General features: G+C 35.3%; 2 protein-coding genes across 2 annotated transcripts; both read right to left on the minus strand.

The window, feature by feature from the left end:
• Window positions 1-6,841: 6,841 nt before the first annotated feature.
• Window positions 6,842-14,599, minus strand: LOC117229420 (protein obstructor-E). Its single transcript, XM_033485854.2, has 5 exons — window positions 14,384-14,599; window positions 12,281-12,475; window positions 10,982-11,166; window positions 8,014-8,246; window positions 6,842-7,017 (listed from the first exon to the last, which is right to left on the minus strand). Exons 1-5 carry the CDS (start codon window positions 14,433-14,435, stop codon window positions 6,981-6,983), a joined length of 702 nt encoding a protein of 233 aa, XP_033341745.1. The 5' UTR covers window positions 14,436-14,599; the 3' UTR covers window positions 6,842-6,980.
• Window positions 14,600-17,022: 2,423 nt separating this feature from the next.
• Window positions 17,023-21,431, minus strand: Cpap3-b (cuticular protein analogous to peritrophins 3-B). Its single transcript, XM_033485853.2, has 4 exons — window positions 21,293-21,431; window positions 17,771-18,088; window positions 17,301-17,697; window positions 17,023-17,223 (listed from the first exon to the last, which is right to left on the minus strand). Exons 1-4 carry the CDS (start codon window positions 21,327-21,329, stop codon window positions 17,106-17,108), a joined length of 870 nt encoding a protein of 289 aa, XP_033341744.1. The 5' UTR covers window positions 21,330-21,431; the 3' UTR covers window positions 17,023-17,105.
• Window positions 21,432-21,521: the final 90 nt, after the last annotated feature.

The following is a 21,521-nucleotide window of genomic DNA, read 5'->3' on the forward strand; positions in this document are numbered from 1 at the left end:
ATGATCACGCATTGCTTTAGTTAATCCTGGACAGAAATCGAAGTTAGCGTTCCGAATAGTCGCGATTTGTCCTTAAATTGTCGAGTACAATAGCTTCGAATATAGCGTGTTGCGAACTAATCGCGTTTCGACTTGTCAGTTTCCTTAGATTTTTCTAAGAAATGCCTTCCGATATTTCAGACGCCCGTGCTGCAGCTACAACAATGGATGAGGTCCCAACGAACAGCTCGAATGGGTACATCGCGATTTTTTCTGTTACAGTGTCTCGAAACGAACTATCGCGACTTGTCTTTGAATCGATTTCAAAGTTAGTGTTGCGAGAATAATCGCGTTGCCAGTAGCTTCGTTCGTATTTCAGAGCCCATGCTGCACCTACAACCCTCAGCAGTGTGGCATTCGCAATGTTTCCTTAGAGTCGCGAGATGAAGTAACAACAGTTGAGTTAGCGGTTATAAACGCGTTTTTATAAACGAGGTAGCCGGAGAAACCGAACCTCATAGCATAAGACCGTAAAACATCATCTCCGTGTAAAAAAAACAGCGTTACTAGACCTCGGTGTACAGGGTGTTTCATAATTATTTTAACGGGAACAAAAATCATCCAGGAACGGGATGATTCCTGAGATCATTTGAAGTAACATTTTCCTTGGCGAAAATGCAATCCGCGGCTTTGTTTATGAGTTATTAATGAAAAACACTGACCAATGAGAGGTGAGCTCAGCTGGCGCGAGACGGCCAAGCCAATCAGCGGTCGAAGCCCAGTTCCGCTGATTGACTCGGCCGCCTAGTTACTTCAAATAACCTCAGGAATCGCCCCTTTCCGAATGTTAACACAATTATGGGACACTCTGTATATCCGGGGCAGCCTGCCCGTAGAATGGACGAAGGGGTGCATCCATCCTGGCGTTACGACAACCAGGCGGGTGGGTGATGCGTAGCGTAGGAATCCGGAGTGGATTCCAAGGGTCTGGGAACAACCCCTGTCGCTAGGCTATCTCGAAAGATTAGCGTTGCGAGGGTTCTTCTACGTGTTGTCTTAGCTTCGCGAAAGTTGTCAACACGTTGCGTTAGGGTTACGAATTAAATAAATGCCGCACTGCGAGTAGCTGTTCCAAGGATAGCTGCATCGCACACTCGATGATTCTCTTTAGAGTTGCGTGGAAACAGATCTAAGTGTACAGGAGTTTTCAACTTGGAATCGAATAAATTAACATCGTGATTGTCAATGTACTGCTCGCGTTGCTATTGAGAGATTTAACTCTAAATTTTGTAGATTAGCTTTACGAAAAATAAGTCCACGTTCCTTTACCCCTTTGACTTAGATTTCCTATCTGCATGCAAAATATAATTGTAATTCATCTGTTCGGTATCATATAAAATTGTTCGATGAAATTAGAATAAAATTACAGATATAAAAGTATGCAGGGAGGATGATCCACTATAAATTCGACAATCCCTCCCATTTAATATCTATTACAATATCTTTTGCCAACTATGTTAAGGAACACTTTCTTGACTGTCCCACTAAGAATATTTTTTACTAAAAACAACTAATCGGGCATAAAACACTGAACAAGTTTCAAAACAGGAATGTTTTACTTACACTTCTATTTGCACTTTGGTTACACGTTCCTTATGTTTTGCAACTAATCACGTTTGCTTTTAAAGAGCAATGTCTATTCCTGAAAATAGCGTTGCGCGGTTCACTCGCGTATTTGTTTGGAATACATATCGAGTGGGCTATCATTTATCAAATCTCTCTTCTCTTTTTTATCTTTTTTTTCAATTGTCATTCTAAGTTTAAGCCTATCTCAGATTATTTAACAAATCTCATTTATAACTATTACGTGATTGTGTTGTTGTAATTGGGATGTGGTAATACGTGCACTGGGTATACAAATGTAATTTTATTTTTCGAAAATTCATATTCGTATTCGTGATCGGTGGTGATATACTGTAGAAGAATCATAATCGCTTGGAATTTGGATGCTTTTAGGTTTTATCGAGAGATATCACCGTACGAAGACGTCTCATCTGCCGATGACTCCACTTTTGGTTCGCAATAATTCGTTGACATGTGGTTATTTATTAAAGCGTTATTTATTACGACGTTACTTATTAAGGTGTTAATTAAAAGTAAAACTTGTAAGAAAGGCATCATAACGAATTCTGTCTTCGTTCTGACTCCCTTTCGATTCTCCAGTCACAGCAACCTCCACGTGATGAAACTCGGGCAATCGATTTCCAATCAGTTATAAATCGAAAGAAACCGCGATCACTCTATAACTGATTCGAAATCAATAATTACATCGAGCTAATTGCTGTGAAGCAGGGCTGGGAAAAAAATACATTTTTTTAAATAGTAAATAGACTATAAATATTTTTATTTTCCCATGTAATACAGAATTTGGCAAATAAACATTTTCTGAAGTAGTAGTTATATATATATATATATATATATATATATATATATATATATATATATATATATATATATATATATATGGAAGTTTACTTACCAAATTCTATATTACATGAGAAGATAAAAATATTTATAGTCTATTTGTCTATTTACTATTCCAAAAATTTATTTTTCCCCAACCCCGCAGTCAAGTAAACGGTTTAAATGCGAATAACGATGTATAATTGTATACCTCTACTTTGCAAATGAGGTTTTGATATTTTTTTTATGTGCAGTGTTTCAAGTGGCATCAGTGAGTCGGTTATTAACGACTCAAAGTCTGGTTTATACTTGATTGTATAATTTAGTTTGCTTTAAGTAATGCAGCAAGTTTTGGATTGTCCCATTGTTCTTCAGTATGTCTTCTAAAGGAGTTCTTATGTTGTGTTGTCTTCTTGTCCTGATGTGTCTTTTGCAGTGTAAGGTGACGTGTTCCACTGTTAGAAGGAATTGTAAAATAATATTTTGTTATAATTATAGATATGATATCTGCTGTATAATTTCTTCTGAATTTTCAGCTACAAACTTCGCCTCGATGATTCGATGATTCAGAAAGTCTCTATTGGATTGTTGAAAATGTATTTTCGGTTTTCCAAATAGATAGCTTCAAAAAAAAAATCTAAATTACTTTTGCAACAACTTAGTATCACAGACTTAAAATCCGTACAAACATTGCATGCAATGCTCTTTTTGCAATGTTAGCATAAGCAAAGCTTATAAAATTAACGTTATAAATAACCATCTGTAAAACAAAATATAGAAAACTATTGTTATATGTTGTAACGCAATGTGTTCGGGGTACAACGGAAGGACACAGAGTGAAATTGCACTAGATTTTATTCGGAGATGTATATAAAATGACGCGCGGTGCTGATGGATACTAGATGGAGCGCGGCGGAATCGTTAAACGTGTAGAGGCTCGGCGTAATGCTTAGACGAGAAGACGTTCAGTTTCTTGCCGCTGTTATTTATATTATGTCCCCCAAAAAGGCCACGCCTTTTTGGGAGACTCGCTGTCTTCTTTTCCCCCGCTTAGTTTGGCGGGGGAGGCAGCCATCGTCGTACCCTCGCTGTAGGGGCGCGCTGGCCGTTCGGCCGGGTAGCGGTACGCGGCCGGCGACTTTCTCCGCGACTAGGCCTGCAGTGCATGTGGCAGTGATAAAAAACAAAGAGACAAAAGAATTTCCGGGTCTTGCAAACGTCAAGGACGTTTTCTCTCAGTCGAACCCTTGACATCTGCAAGCGGACAGTTTTATGGTTATTACGGTCGCCGACCGTGTGCCGCTACAATGTGTACCATCACTCATTATTATACACAAATAATTGCTGAATTGTCCATAAAAGTAATTACACTTTATATCGTTTCGTATTTCTGTAGTATAGGTTTCATAAATACGCTTATTGCCTTCAAATTACTCTTCGAAATGCTCTCGTAGTAAAAATGAAATATACAGGATATTCGCTTCTAGCTAACGTGTTTAGTTTTCCGTGAACTATCGGTAACTCTGAGCGCGTCACGAAATGATAAGTGGGCTCTAAAAAACTCTAGAGTCCCCCGAAACTGAGAAAGAAAAGATGCAATGCTTGTACAAATCCTAAATCTGTGATGAAAGTCTAGACGAGAAAAGAAATAGATGCAACTATTATAATAGTACGTAAATGTACTATTATAGCATGCCTACAGACAAACTACAAGAATTTATCTATCTTGGATCTTTTGGACTTTGAAACTCCTATTACCATTATCATGATGTGTGCGACCTTATCGACAATTTTCAAATTTAGATTTATTAGTAAAAACAGAGTATTCCGTATACTACAATTCAACTAGTGTATGATAATTTCATAGTATATAAAAGCTGTACAGTATATGAAATACAATGGAAAGTTTCGATACTTTGAAAGCTTAATTTAATGCTAGAAGATCGCACTTTGCGATACGATTAAGGTTATGTTAATTCATGGCTGACACCTAGGCTAGAATCCCAACTAGCTCAAGATGAAACAAGGCAGTTCTTTAAAAAAGAACCTTAAATCATCTTAAACTAGTTCAAATTAAAATGATGTAGTTTAAAAAATAACCTTGAACCATATTAAGCTGGCTGCAGGTAGAACGGAGCAGTTAAAAAAAAAACCCTTCACATAACCTTTGTACTAGCTCGAAGTAGGACGAAGTAGTTCATAAAACTCGTGAATTACCTTAAAGTATGTGAAGGTAGACAAGGTGGTTTAAGTGAACCCTTGGACCATCTTAAATTAGCCGAAGATAGAACAAAGTAACTCTGGATTACCATGGGATACCTAAGACTATCCTGGGCCACCTTGGTGTTAACCGGTAGTTTTTCAGAGTTACTTTGTTCTATCTTCGGCTAATTTAAGATGGTCCAAGGGTTCATTTAAACCACCTTGCCTACTAGTCGTTACTATCATCCGGGCCAGGTCCTACAATATGATTTCAGGATGAAAAATGTTGGTCCATCATATAAGCGTGACCAAAGGTTCTCCAAGCTTGCCTTAGGCCCTTAGGTCCTTAGGCTATCGTGAGATACCTTAGGCTACTTTGGATTACCATGGGATACCTAAGACTATCCTGGGCCACCTTTATGTTAACCGGTAGTTTTTCACAGTATCCTAAGGTATCCCACGATAGCCTAAGGACCTAAGGGCCTAAGGCAAGCTTGGAGAACCTTTGGTCACGCTTATATGATGGACCAACATTTTTCATCATGAAATCATATTGTAAGACCTGGACCGGATGATAGTAACGACTAGTAAATTTATTATTTTCAGCTGTTTAATATTTATTACAATATCTTTTGCCAACTATGTTAAGGAACACTTTCTTGACTGTCCCACTAAGAATTTTGTTTACTAAAAACAACTAATCGCGCATAAAACACTGAACAACTTTCAAAACAGGAATGTTTTACTTACACTTTTATTTGCACTTTGGTTACACGTTCCTTATGTTTTGCAACCAATTGATATCGGTGTTTTTATCGTATTTTTATAGACACGTCATATCGTAAAAGAAAACCTGAGCAATTATACATAACGTTATATTATAAGTAAGTAATGTCTACAAACTGAAACATTTTTGTGTCTGCATTTCACAGAGTTCTGAATTTATAATTGCTAAAAATAAGATTTTATCTCTTCTGGTTCTGCGTCGTTTTGTTCGTAATGCCTTATGCTTCTCTCTTCCTTCTCTGTAATTTTGTGTCGTTCTACCTTATCTTGTTTCATGTCGTAAATTATAATCTCGCAGAGGTTTCACTTATGTTCACAGCTATAGAAACAAAATTATATCATTTCCTGTTCTTTATCGTTGCATACCTGTCTTCTTGTTTTACGAGTTCGCAGAGGTTGCACTCTTTGCACATGATTCTAAATCATGAATCAAGAACCGAAAGCTTCTGTTTCTTGTCCTTCGTCCTATTTCATACTTTATGTTTCCTTCTTGGTTCAACCAATAATTCAATCATTCTTTCACTTTATCTTGTCTCGATGAAGTTCTATTATGTTACTTCGTCTACCATTACTTCTTAATTAATGTTTGAAATTGCAATAAAGAGAAACAGTAATGAGATGGAAGAACATGATTGGACAAAAGAAAGTAACGAGAAAAAGGAGCAGCAGTAGTGGCTGAAGGTTTCAAAAACAAGGAAGAAGTATAGTGCCGGAACAGTGATTAGAAAAATTACTATGAAAGTAGAAAGTGATTATCGAAGGAAAGGAATCTATGCTTGTTTATTCGATATTAATTAGCATAATCATTTTCAATTCCGCAACGATTCTACCTTTAAAATAAATATACAATACAATTTTCAGTATACAATATTATGGTTACCGAAGACTTGAAAAGCTTGTTATTACTGAAAACAGTATGTACCTTGAAGATCCATTCGATTATGTAATGTTTTCTCTGGAATTCCTTAGTTTCACTTTCGTGATACACTTTCAGGCATCACTGTCTAATGAAATTGAAACATGACACCCGGTGTGCACTAGATACAGCTCCTACACGTAAAGAGCAAATCGGACGTGCGTGTAAAAAGCACATTAACACGAAAGTCGTCCGTTCAGTGGATTGACGAACAAAAAATCTTGAAACGCCGAGGAGAAAGTTTCTGCCGATTTGCTTGGCTGAATATGAAAGAGAAGTCGAAGATTTCCTGCATCTTCGTTGCTATATTGCGCTGTGAAAGTAAGTTATCAGCTATGCGGTAATATCCCTTTTTACTCCAGATTTGCAATAATGCCGCAAAGGCTTCGTATAAAGAACTTTACCTTTAACTTATAAATCACCAATAACAAGATATTAATTACCGTGGCAGAATTAAGGAAGGATTTCAAGCAGAACGTCAGGAAACGATACGAATAAGGTAAAATAGAATATTTATTATTTACGAACACTCAAATATCTAAACACACACATGGATTACGCGCTAAACGAAGATGATGTGATTTTACGATGATATCGAGATCCCGATGCGGGACATACGAATTGCGAAGACATTTCACGGCTTTTTGTCGTCATCCTTATACCAGTCCTCGCTGTAACAAAAACAAGTTTATTGTTAGCCGCTTCTCGTATCACTGATACAATGTTCTTGCTCCAAATTTTTATCATTTTTAATTATTATTGGACTGTGGATATTCATGCCGATTTTCTTCGTAAACTTTTCTTCATCACAGAAGTAAAATAAAAATTTATTTCTTTTAAATAATTTCAATAATTTAAGAACATTCCCAAATTCTTCTGTCTTGATTGTTTGGTACTTTACTTAGTCAATTATAGCATAAATGTACAAAATTCGCAGTCCACTCACATTACAAGAACCAAGAATTTTTGAAAAAGAAAACAGTAACATCATTGTATTTAAAATTTATCACAATAAAAAATTATATATGAAATCCATCATAATCAAAAATTATATATAAAATCTATTGTAAATTGAAACCTATTAAAAAATTGAAAGATGCATTCTATTTAAAAATCTTTTATAATTAAAAATCCTACTGAAATTTTGTTGTAATTTAAAGTTCTATTACAAAATCGTTTATAATTAAAAATTCTATTGAAATCTTGTTATAATTTAAATTTCTATTATAAAAACTATTATAATTTAAAAATTGGAATAATTTTGTATAATATATAAATAATTTTTCAAAAAGAATACTTCTATCATCATGCACAAAGGAGTACCACGAAAAAGTAATAAATTCCACAATACTAAATCAACAAGTTTTTTAAGAAACGAGAAATTAGTAGTATTGTATATGCATATGAACACAAGAACTGTCAAATGAATTTTAGATTATTTAGTTGAAAATTGTAGAAATTATAATGACGCTTTTGCGAAGATAATATCAAATGAATCCTAGGACATATTACAGCAAAAATCGATCATGAATAAATGTAATCTTATTATTCTTATGAAGCAATAAACTGTCAATACTTGATTGTATTAAGAAGCTCGTTTTAAAAGGAAAAAATTTGAATGATAACTAATGGCAATCTTTTTTTAAATTTCATTTGTCTGCACATACCATCCAGCAACATTTTCAGGCGCGTCGCATCTTTGCTGTTCCTCGTTGTAAACGGTACCATCGCTGCAACCTTGTTCGCGCGGAGTTACACCATTCAAGCAAACATAAAATTTCTGGCAGTCGTCCGGATGAGCGAATTTAGGGTGATCAACGACCATTCCCCTGGTGTCGACCTGAGTTTCCTTCGGGCACTCGAAGCCGTCTTTCAACTTCTTGTCTACTACTCCGCAGCCCTGAATGAGATAGTATTGTCCATATAGAATTCCACAATTAGACGTTTTGATATCTCTGATGTCAATTTAACACCATCTTCAAGTTTCAGATTATATTATTCTGCTGTTTTTAAGAAAATTCATTGCAGATTTTATGACTTTTATTTTTTTAACATAAAGTATAGGTACCTATTATTATTAGATTGCGGATTTTATGCATCTGTGGCAAAAATGGGTAGTTGCAATGCAAAATAGAAGAGAGATTAAAAGAATTTTAAAATGTCATTGTGTTATTTTCAATTTAATAAAATTATTAAAGACAGAATGAATTTTTGATTTAGTTTCCATTTCTTGCAATTGATGTAGGACAATTTTTATTCCGCATAAAAATCCGCAGTCTAACTATTATCAATCAAGAAACGTATAACGCGAAGATGTGACAATGTTTGTTACTAAAAGGGTCTTGTGCGTCAATTTATCACATGAATTTCACGAGCAGGAGAAGACGTGTCACTTCTTTTTGTCGAAAAAATATCTAGAAGCTGTAAGAAGCTCAAATACAATAGTTTGGAAGAATTTTGAATGGATACGAGCAATAAGAAGTGAATAAAAATTTAAACTATGAGCAACAATAAATGACTGAATAAATGCAGTAGTCACTTTCTGTACGACTTATTGTTAGATCTCCAAGAATAATAAAGAACAAAGCGAAAAAAAGTAATTCGTCTGGCACGTCGTGTCATTCTGTGTGAAAAATGTATAAAGAAAACATTATGTAAATATGTTTTTCTTTATCTCCAATAAAATATTCAGTAAAATAAATTGTTCGCCTCTTGTTATATTGATTTTTTTACGATAATGTCAATTTGACACACGAGAGACACGTTAAGTTGGAGAAATGAGGGATGGGGATTAATAATCAATTAGTACAACGTTCTATGTTGTCACAGCCATTACACATTTTCGATTCTGCGTCATTATTTACAGACACTGTTAAATAGCCAATTACCAAACTAATAATTATAGTCCATCCCATTGATCAATTATACGGAGGAACGTAATTGTTATAATTGCGAATTACTAATGCAGGAACCACTTGAATCAAGTAGCAGTGGTGACGAATGTAAATGTTAAATTGTGACAACGACTAATGTTACTTTAAAAGACCCACAGGTATTGCTATGTTCCTATCCTGAAAGTAGTTATTCAAATATGAAAGAACTATGTTGCAAATGACGTGTGCAAATGGTTGGTAATTTCTGAGTCGAATTTGGCACATTTGTATTTAAAGTATCTCCTTTTTATGCAAACTGCATGTAGATAGCTTCAAATTTTATTTTGCACGAATACGTGTTGCATTCTTATTATAATGATTAACATGCTGATCACTAGTCTGTGGATTTCATCCAACTATAGAATTTTGTATGTTTTAATGCTTGACATAAAATAAATATAATAATAAGTACATATTCGCTTTTTCCGATTTCTCTTTCTATTTCGTTTGTACAGATTTATGTTTTGCACAAAGATCTACAGAAAATTAATCTCATTAAGGATTGATACTTCTGTGTAAACAAAGTATTGCGAGCTTTTGCAATGTAAAACTAGTATTTGCAAAAATATATTTCGTAATTGTACAATAATTTGAATAACTAAGACGGCTAAATATATTTTTTTTAAGACATTTTTCTGATAGACAAAATATATTTGTTAACATCACTTAACAGAAAATAAAATCGATAGAGAGTAATCGGAGTTGATGAACTACTTTATGGGACTTATTCCAGAGCAAAATTTCTAATGCATATCAGCATGTGAAAAATCTTCGAAAGTTTCAAGTTTGAATTGGTAATTTATGAAATCTTTTCGCCTCCAATTATGATCTCGAATCTCATTAGATATAAAATCAGCGTTAATTGACCGGTGCCTCGAAAAAGAGAAACAAAAGATTTTTCAAATATTCATCGGAAAGAGTTACATGACCTAATTCAGCGTTATTAGTATGTGAGATATTCATCAGAAAAAATAATACGATCTGATCCAATCTTAATATAGCAATTACAAATCGGAAAGAATGATATGATCTGACCTAGTCTTAGTATGACATGTACAATGGCATGAATAACTATAAACTGAAAGTAACTGTTACGTTTGTAGTGATATTTAAACGAAAATTCAACGAAACATCATATTTGTATATTTCTGTATAAAAAATAATAAAAAATGGAAATATACAAATATAATTTTTTTGATTTCAGTAAAAATGTTGAAGCTACTTTTAGTCTATAATTATGTATTCATCAGAAGAATAATACTACCTGATCCAGATTCATTCTTTGTATAACCAATATTATAAACAAATATTAATTATAAAATATAACATTATTAATTAACAAATATTAATTATAAGCATAATTAAATGTGCTCTAGCTTAGTACATCAAATATTCATGAGATAACGTAATATGACCCGATTCGAGACATAGTATCTCAAATACAATCATCAGAGAGAATAATATGACCTAATCTGATCTTAATATAGCAAATATTCATCGGGGAGCGTATTCAGACACGATTCTTATTTTAAAAAAAATTGAGAAAGATGTAAAATATATTTTGCACGTGATTTAAAATTTGCAAACCGTTTGTGAAGATTGCGTACGTGAACATTGGTCGTTTCGTTCTTTGTATTCACAAAGTCAAATATTCAGTGAAATTTTTAAAACATCCCGAATATGCTAACTATCGGATGCCTACCTCACGACCAGCGCTGTCAGGCCACACACATGTTCCGCTGTACTCGTCAAAATGCAGACCAGTGGTACACGTGATTTCGATAGCTTCGCCGTCGATACAATTGTAAAAGATGTTGCAAACAGATGGATCCGGATGAGCAAAGAAACCGTTCCTTCGCGGACACTTCTTCGTCGGTTGCGGTGGCTCTGCGAAGGTCGAAGATATAACGGGAGTTAAAAGCACTTTCGCTGCCAATTGTTACTGTATCTCGTACATCAAGGACATTAACCGCAAAATCTATCGGCACGGCAACGCAAACCACAATTTTATTCCAGATATATTTTTAACACCTACTGTGTGTACATTTAATATGGAGAAAGATGCGATAACAGTCTTGGGCATGCATAAACTGTCATTCGAACGTTTAAAGTCATTTTGTAAACGATCGAGATGATTAAGAACTGCTTTTTAGCATATTATTTTTCAGCATATTTTGTAATGTACTCCTTCTGGACAGTTTGCTTTTTCTATAGACCTTAATAAAACATAAACTGTTTTCATAAACCAAAGAGTCAAATAAATGATATTTATACTCGGTGTCCACATGACCCGAGACTCGCCGTTCAAGTGTTAAATCTAATTGGATAATATTTTAAGTTCCTTTCTTTGATGAATGATTGACGTATTTCATGATGCATCTACATACTGCGACAAGTTATAAATAATGTTCGTTTCTGAGAACGAATTGTAATGCTACATCTACCTTCTAATGACTCATTATAGTCGAGCTATCTGGTAAATGGCAACAATTCATTGCAATGAATGGCCAATGCGTACCGTTAATTAAAATACGTACTCAAGAAACTTAGTAATTGATTTCATTGGCAAATAAAATTGGTACATTAAAACAGAAATTATTATTATTATTATTATTATTATTATTAATTACGTAGACTTGGCCTAATATTTAATTTTATCGAACTTTGAAAAGTGATAGTAATTGTCAGAATTAAAATGTCAACAGCCCCGTGCATGTGTACGTGTAAAGAAAATTATCAAATTTGATTTATTTATTTCGCTTAAATGATCAAGTAACCTTTACAACTATTTTTAAAAATATTGTGATTTACTACGTTTGAAAGAGTTCCAAAATTGCTGCACTGCAAAATTGAGAATATTTTAAAAAAACACTTTATTGCAAACTAACATAATCTTGGTAGGGATGATGTTTTCTTAAAGAATATTTTACAGAAGAGTTAAAGATGAAAATTACCAGAATAGATTGTTTAAGTTTAGTGGAGGTATAAATAATAATCTTACGTAATTCGAGGCGATCCCCACAATCAACGTTGAACACGTGATCGCATTTGTTGACCTTACGATTTAATGGATCAAAAACGAGACCATCTGGACACAGTTTTTCTGCGGCAACACCATCATTACAGTCGTAATACTTGTCGCATTGTTTCGGATGCTCGTACTGACCGTCTTTGACAGGACAATTGAACGCACCATCTGCAATATTAATAAACCATCATGTACATAAATAAATGGCCACGATTTATCGCACTCATAATGTTATATTATTTCAACATAACATTGCATAAAATTATAATCGACAAATTTTGTTTATAATCGCGTAAGTTGGGTAATAATTAATTAAGTTTATTAAAATATAACATACAAATTTATGATTATATCAGAAGAATCATTATAATTAATAGTACGTTTGAGAAACAATAAGTAATAAATAAGAAATAAATGACATCGTGATTCTCGTTGTCAATTTAATTATTGTAAGCTAACATATTATATATGTTAGCTTACAATAATAAATATATATATATATATATATATATATATATATATATATATATATATATATATATACATATGTTATTACATGACTGCGGATATTCGTGAAAAACAAAATATTTTATCATAAACCGCAACAAACGTTTCTCTTCAGAAAATAAATTGACTAATTGAACGAAAAAGTCGAAAGGAATATTCAAGATTGAATTATGTGCAGTTTTCACAGATTTTTACAAGTTTCGTGTTTTATAAATATCATTTAAAAATGTATAATAAATATTTATTAAATTGTATAATAAAATTGTATGAAAAAAGTTGTACGATTTTAAAAATGAAAACGTATTTCGTAATTATTCGATTGATATAAAATATGAATTATTAATACGAATTGTACGATTAATATAAAATAATATGAATTGTTATCGGAACAAACCAGTTCCCGTTCGTATTCAATCGCCAAAAATGATGTGTTTCTGAAACGATAGGGACCAGATAAATAAATCCCAACGGACGATATAGTTCACGGCGTATTCGATTCACTTCACAAAATTCGAGAGCGCATATATCGAGGCAGAAGGTAAAGAAATTTCAGAAATTTCTCCATGTTACATGTCGGCATTTACTTTGCAAGATATACCGGAAATCAATGCCACGCTCCAAGAAGCATATAAAGCAGCTCGGCGAATAGTATGATAGTGAACGCGAGGTGGTCGAACCCGGCTTCAACTTCTGTCCTGTATCTGGGGTACGTACATTCGGCCGATCGGCATTGTTTTGTTTCTTTATGTAATTTATCGGTTCTACGTATGTCTAGGGACGATAACTACACTGCTGGATACACTTATGCAACGTTCCCAGCCGTAGATCTGACATTTACGCTTTAGAAAGTTTGGCGCGACCGTCGCTTACGCACTCTCTGCGTGGAATGAATACCTCCGCGAACGTGGCAGTAACACACGCCGGACAATATTTTTCCCATGGGATGCCCAGCGCAGTTGCAGATATTTAAATCGTTATGAAGTTTTACCGGTTTCGTAGGCGACGATTACAATACCGGAAACTCTATTACATTTTCGAAGCTGTGCTGGACCGTGCCCCAGCGAGTTAAGAGAAAGTCCGAGAGGTCCGCGCTCCAGTGAAACCGTTCTTTTTCCTCTCGGCAATTATCATGCACCATTTTTTCCTTTCGTACGAGCCACGGAAACTTTACATTTCTTTCGCGATGCGTTTTCGCGTGCGTCGCTTAAATCGTACACGTTAATTGCCCGAATAAGTACATTTAAGTGGACGTTTCGCCGATGCACGCAGTGAAAGTGCATTCGTTACCGAATTTATCATTGCTGACTTCCATCGAATCGAATTAACTGTAGCTTCAACTGTTTTCGTCGCCGAATATTTAGTTCGGTGTACTGCAATTTCGATTCGTTGACCTTTATTCGGTACAGAATTTCCAGTTTGAATACGATAAATGTTGTACAACGAAGCTTGTAGTTTACAGATGTTGCAAATTAAAGCGTCAAGGTGGCTAGTCCGGTACAAGCGCGTAGAGATTTTTCGTATAAAGAAGTTTTATTGTATAAATTCGAGGAAATGCGGTGGAATACTCACGCGTTGCTGCGACTGTAGTCAATAAAATTACGAGAGACGTTGCTCCGATCATCTTTGTCTCCTCTGGTTTCAGGCTGGCGGAAGACGATCACGCAATCCTCTAAGGATTACTTCGGTCACTGGACACTGAGAGAAAAGTCGGAGAGTAAATGATACTTTTGGTTTCCTTTTCAAATGCCGCCTCCGTCGCGAAACACTGCAGCTCTTCGGCAACTCACCACGAGGGTATACCCCATTGGTCCCCACTACATCCAATGATTCTTCCCCACTTTCGCCGCGTTTTCATCGGTGAATAACTGTCTAGAATCAGGATTGATCAGGAGGGACCTACGCGCTTTTACTCTTCTTTCTCTTTTCACAGCGTGGCCGTTGTTATTCAGCTTCCTTCTCGTCTCCGCAGAAACGCTCTCACCACGCGTCCTTCTCTATTCTTTAGAGAAAAATCTCAATTATCGCGATCTCCAGGAACGATCGTTGCGGTTTTCCACTACTTCGAAACGGAAATTATCGTCGAACTATCGAGCGTTGATTTTTTTTTCGTTCGGATTTCTCAATCTGCCGTCTTTATTTGCTATTCGTTTCCTTAAATTTTCTATGGTGTTTCGGGTCTATATGACTCGGACCATGTATTATATTTGGCTTATGTAACTCTTTTTAACGCTAGAATCACCAAACCGGTTAAAATTTCACCGATGCCTCCGATTTTTTCTTTCATAATTTCTGACATTATACGAGCAAATGTTTCTTGGAGAAATTTTTAGATGGACCTCTTTTGTTGGCGCATACGAAATCGATTTAATAATTGCAAGATGGAGGAGCTACATCTACATAGACTTCTTTTCACAACAATACTTTGAGAAAAATATTCAATTTTGTTATAAATGCATAGAATCCACAGTTTAATTATAATAAGCGTCGTATTGAGTTTAAATAAATCCAATCTCGCCATTGTTATTACAATATACATTAGTCGGTTAATTGCCATCTTGTTTCAGTCAAAATTTATCCAATTGTGCAAATAAACTTTTACTTTCTTTTGTATTTTTATATTAATTATTATATCCTTTCATATAATAAGCTTAACAACATTTTACTATAGAGCAATTTCTAAAGGTATACGTGTATTTTTTTAATCAGGCTATGTGACATCATCAGCGTGAGATTTTATTAAATTTTTATTACAGCAGTCAGATTGTCGATGTTCGCATCAATCCTTAGATTAAATACTGTAAATTGTTTTGTTACCAAAGACATCGATGTAAGAATATGTATATCTAAATTAACCACTTATGTTTCGATTTTTTTTCACAGCTGCATTGTTTCACAGCTGCAATCATTTTTCTAATCAAGAGAGAATTTTTCTTTCTTGTACGACTTCATTTAAGTTTGATCCCTAAACTTTAATAACAGAAGAATCAAGTTTTGTGACGATTTGAAAAAACGAATAATATTCGTACTTATAATTTAACATTTGTAGTTCATAATTTAATTGCTTTCTATCTTATTTTAGTACATTTATTTCTTAATGAAGTGGTTCATTTGAATTTTCTTACGGGCACTTTGTACGTATTTGTGCTTGTTAATCACAAAAAACGTTATAGGTTTATTTTACACTCATTTCACGACTAATTTGATTAATCGTGTTTATTTATATTAACTGTTGCAACGTCTGCTAGTACGTTTCTTTCTCGATTGCTAATGCAGCGATTGAAAACAACGTTAGATTGAAACGAATCTCGAAGGAATTGTGAAATGTGTATCTTTTTCTTAAGATTGTCATTGCGTTACATAAAATTTCATCGAGTCATTAGTTATGAAAGCGATACTAAATCGAATTTATTACCTTGAAAGCCCCGCGTTGCTAACCCACTGTCCGATCAACTAGATTTCGGAAGCGTTTCCCGTGAAATGTGAAGAACTTTCAGGCTTCTATCACTTTCACTCCTCACGGGAAAATTCCCGTGACAACACGCGATTCGAATTCGTTATTAAAGCGAGGGAAAAAGTTGAGTACTTCTGACTGCGTTACAAATATGACATTAATCAGTTCGTTAAGGGGATATTTGTGTCTCGGACCTGCAAAATACAAAATACAGCAAAACTATACGATACATTATACATGAAGGTGCAACACTAAAAATTGTACGAAATAATACATGAAAGTGTTTCGCTAAAAATTGTACGAAATTAAACATAAAGATGTTCTACTAAAAATTATACAAATATTCAACATGAACGTGTTATACTAAAAATTGTGTGAAATTAAACAGGAAAGTGTAACATTAAAAATTGTACGAAATCATACATGGCAGTGTTTTACTAAACATTGTACGAAAATTCAACATATGAAAGTATTTCACTGAAAATCATACGAAATCATAGATGAAAGCGTTTCACTAAAAATTGTACAAAATCGAACGTAACGGTACTAAATGACTAACAAAGTTCTACAAAATTGAATGTAACGATACTACAGCACATTTAAACTATCGAAGAATATTAACAAATATATCTTAGATCTTTGTTATCGTTATTGAAGAACCATAGTTTCGGCACTTCGATATAAAATACAGGCCGCTGGTTTAGTAATTACATCTTGCTCATCAAACGTATGCAATTTAGTCAAGAAACAAAGGCAATCGTATTAAAATCGTTTTATTCTCCAGGTGATATTTAAGAAGTCAATGAGTATTAAAATCTACATATGAGTTCAGCCTTAAAACTACGTTGGTTTAGCGCCTTTCCTCCTGCTATGGCCACCAGTTGGTTTCGGTCTCGGCGGTGGATTCTCTAGTGCGTCTAATTCCTCGTCGGTCAGCTGACCTTTGTACCAATCCTTGCTGCAATATTGAAACAACAATGGCATCGTTGCTCGCGATACTCCGATTCAGAAATTTGCTTGACCGTGAACACTTACCATTCGGGTATTTTTCTGGCCCAATCGCACTTGCCAGTCCTCTCGTCGAAGGCTTGTCCCAATTTGCAACCGTTTCTCCTAGGTATCTCGCCGTTGACACAGACATAGAAGTATTGGCAATCTTCAGTGTCAGGGTATCGAGGATGCGTGGCAGCCACGGAATCATCGACCTTCGGGCAAGTGAAATTGAATAGTTCTCTAGAACCGCAGCCCTTCTTCTGCGCCTCGTCGGGCCAATTGCAGATGCCAGTCTTCTCGGAGAAGACCAAACCGTCTGGACAGGTGATCATATTGAACTTCCCTTCGACGCAGTAATAGAACGTGATGCATATTCGTGGATCTTCGTGCGCGAAGTAGCCGTGCATGCGTGGACAATGGGGGGACGGTTGTGGTTTCTCTGTGCGTTAATTAATTCTCGATTACTAAACAGTTGGCGATACATTCATTCGTGACGGGGATGTAACACATACGTAATTTCGGTCGTTTCGAGCAATCGATACCGAAAGGCAAGTCGCATTTCTCGTGCTGAGGACTGAAATCGTTGAATACTAAGCCGTCCGGGCAAAGTTTCTCGATAGGTTTGCCATCCCTGCAGTCATAATACTTATCGCATTGTTCTGCGTCAGGAAAATAGCCGTTGGGTTCAGGACATTGATCCTGAAATTCATCTTCGTCGTATTCTCCTAGCTCTTCCGGGACAGTCTGCTTTTTGTGCAACGCTGGCAACGCTACTTTCCTACGGCTTTGCTCCGCTGCCGCCTCTTTTCTCGATAAGGAAGTAACTGCACCTAAAAAGTTGACAAATTAGCGCGGAGATACTACAGACATGACCTTGGTACATGGAAAAATCGAAAGAAGTGAACGAAAGTTTCAAATAAATTTTCTGTTGCCAGATTAGTCGGCGAAATTTGTGATAAAAAATTTGGTACATAATCTTAAGTACAATAAACCAATTACGCAGCTAATAATCGAACAAGTGATACGTTGTAATTAAGAGAAATATTATCTTTTCTTCAGAATACAACGTTTAAGATGTTGTTTGGAATTTAATATCCAGACCGCGAATTTTATGCATTTGGAAGAAAAATAACTAGGAGCAGTTTAAAGTTGTGAGCAAAATAAAATAATTGAAGAGTATCGATGTTTTATTTTCAACTTGTTCAGATTATTAAAGTAAGGATTAAATGTGCGTCTGGCTCCTATCTCTTGCAATTGATGCATACAATTTTTATTTTGTATAACGATCCGCAGTCTATTAATATTCTAATATCATATTAATAATATTTGTTATTTTATTTCGTATACGATTTTCTATCGCTGGTAAAGACAAGCTTTATTCTCTTCTTATTTATTTATAAAAATAGAACGAAGGAGGTTCGGAGTCAAACAGCTTTAGCAGAAATTATAATATATAAAGAATACTGCAAAGATTTATGATATCATACATAAAATTTTTATAAAACTACATACAATACGACAAATCATGGGGAAAGATTGAATGTCAATTAAAATGCAACAATCTGAATGCAGAACGATTGTCGATGACAAGGAATTTTGAGAAAAAATGTTGACTTTATCTACGCACAAGATTAAAGCTGAATATAAAATTTGGGAACAATAAATCGATAAATAACAATTTTATTTTAATAGTCTGAAACGTGACATGTACATATTACTTTCGTTTTATCCTTTAAATATTATGCATATTCAATATACTTCTGTACAATAATAGTAAGTTTATAAAAGCAATGTTAGTATAGCATAAGAAACAATATTTCCTAAATAATTGATATTTTGTATTAAAATCTTTTTATTTATATTTATATTTAATTTGAGTAAAATCGTCTGCCTAAGAAATTTCATTGTATTTGTTACTTCTTCGTGAACACAAAATTAATCTAACGATGCAAATAAAATGTATTTTAAATTTAAGCCCATCTAATTTCAATGTATTTAAAAAGATATTGTTTTAAAAACGTGCAACAACAATTCAGGTTGTAACATTAATCGCTACTTAAAGAAATCGTGTTATACTCTAACGCTGCAAATAAATTCGGTGCCGATTTAATAACGATTACTACACTGCGTATTTTACGCATTTATAACAAACATGGTTACGTCAAATACAAAACAGTAAAAGCATTTTAAAAAACTGAAAAATACTATTACGTTATTTTTAACTCAATGAAATGAATAAAGGAGAGAAAGAAGTGTTTATGCAGCTTCTCCATCTTGCAATGAATGCGGACAATTTCTGTTTCACATAAAAGTCCGCAGTCTAATGATGAAACTACAATACGTACAACTCTTTCAGATTATAGAGAATAGAGACTGTGAGCGATTCTTTTACATATCGTTTATTTATAGAGCTCACGGCTACGATAAGGTCTCTAATAAACATATAACTGTATAAAAATGTGAACTATATTATATGTTTTTGTAATTCTTGTTGACTGAATATAAATTTTCGTTTGATTACATAATTAATAGACTGCGGATTTTTATGTAAAATACACAAATCGTCTGCCTCAGTTGCAAGAAATATAAATCAAATAGCAAGTTTATTCATTCTTTAATCATGCTAGTCGATTAAATATAATACATTGGCGTTTTTAAATTCTTTTAATCTTTATACTATTTCAAATTACGACTAGCCAATTTTGTCATAAATGCATAAAATCCGCGGTCCAGCGATCATCAACGATCTCGTTCCTGGCTTGTCCTTTGTAAACAATCGATGCTAATAAAATCTCTCGTATTTTCTATTATATACAAGGAGAACACATTCTTCCTCGGACGCCAGCCTAAGAACAAGTTTAATTTACACACATTTTCCCGAGGGAAGGCGTGGTGATGCAACGCGGATGCATTCGCGCCGGCGGCCAGGAATGACAAACGGATCGAAAGGAGAGGAAAAAAAAGGGAAAGAAAGAAAGAGCAAAGAATAAAAACGGTGAACGGTAAGAGAGGGTCAACTAGTCGGAGTATTTTCAAGGCAGCACGGCGTAGCGGCGTCTTGCGTCCCTGAATAAACGCCGGTCGCACGTAAACGCCGCGCCGGTCGACCTCGCGAACGGAAGAAAGCGAGAAAGTGCCCCGACTCCCGTGTATCCGATCGGCCAGAACTTAAATGTCGTTTAATCACTCGGACCTGTTAACTTTCCAACACTCTATATCGATTTCGATTAATTTTTGAGGGCCCCGGACAGGTTTACAGTTCGCCACGTAGATCAAATCTGCCGGTCGAATACATACGTGGAGGCGGATTTTCCTATTTCGGTTGAACAAAATTGTTACTAGGCCAAGGAAATATTTAAACACTGAAACCGTAGACGCGGTCGCCATTGGAAAGCGAATCTGCTTAGACGGTTAATAAATATTGAACAATTTTTTCTCGCCCACGTATCGGCACGTGGACTGGAGAAATGAAACTTTCTATAAAGGTGTAAGGCGCACTGATTTCTCAATAACAAACGATGGCGCAAGTTCTTTCGTGGTCGGGCCGTGATCCCGCGTCGTTCTCTAGCGCATCGCGCGGATCCTGAATAAATCCGTAAACGTTTCGAATCGGTTCAAAATCATTCCGCGTAAGCGTCGTGTAACTTCCATATTGTGTTCTGTTCTTAGAATACGGCTATGCCGGTCAACAACGAATGGACACTGATTTAATAGATACACTCGAGACGAAAGCGCCAACAATGGTGCAACCGAGATAATAAGAATCATTGCAGCAATTAAAAACAACAGTTGCACCGACACCGTGACTACGAGCAGCGTAACAATAAGTCGGCTAAAGGCCGCATTCTCATCCAACGTGCCACTTTTACTTTTCCAAATCCTTTGCGTTCACGGAGCAATCGACGCGTTCAGATTTCGTCGATCGATACAATTGTTTTAATCCGCGAAAACGCGATCGCAAAATCGGTTGTCGTGGAACGAGTATAGAGAGGCCAATCGTTGAAATATTCTTTACCGAAATATTCTTTACTTACCGAGACAGATTAGCAGACAAAATACCTCCGTCTTCATCCTGACGGAGGATGGTAACGACTGGAAAGGGAATCGAGCCTGATCTTTTATCTTGGAATCAAATCACGGTTCTTCGAACGTGGAGGAATTGATGACTAGAGAATACTGGGCCCCATCGAGAGGGTCCCAGAGCCTTATATGCATCCCCCACTTTTCCATCGGCCGGATTACAACACCCGACAACCGCGTAGA

This window comes from Megalopta genalis, chromosome 1 (genome assembly GCF_051020955.1).
Source record: "Megalopta genalis isolate 19385.01 chromosome 1, iyMegGena1_principal, whole genome shotgun sequence".
Classification (NCBI taxonomy): Eukaryota; Metazoa; Arthropoda; class Insecta; order Hymenoptera; family Halictidae; genus Megalopta; species Megalopta genalis.

Bases quoted from the DNA above. Each gene is read 5' to 3' on its own strand.
- LOC117229420 (XM_033485854.2), bottom strand. From the start codon at position 14,435: ATGATCGGAGCAACGTCTCTCGTAATTTTATTGACTACAGTCGCAGCA. The intron at 12,476-14,383 runs GTGAGTATTCCA...TTAATATTGCAG, and splicing joins GACTACAGTCGCAGCAACGC to ATGGTGCGTTCAATTGTCCT. The intron at 11,167-12,280 runs GTAAGATTATTA...CGACCTTCGCAG, and splicing joins TGGGGATCGCCTCGAATTAC to AGCCACCGCAACCGACGAAG.
- Cpap3-b (XM_033485853.2), bottom strand. From the start codon at position 21,329: ATGAAGACGGAGGTATTTTGTCTGCTAATCTGTCTCG. The intron at 18,089-21,292 runs GTAAGTAAAGAA...TCAACTTTTTAG, and splicing joins TTGTCTGCTAATCTGTCTCG to GTGCAGTTACTTCCTTATCG. The intron at 17,698-17,770 runs GTATGTGTTACA...ATTAACGCACAG, and splicing joins CTCGAAACGACCGAAATTAC to AGAAACCACAACCGTCCCCC.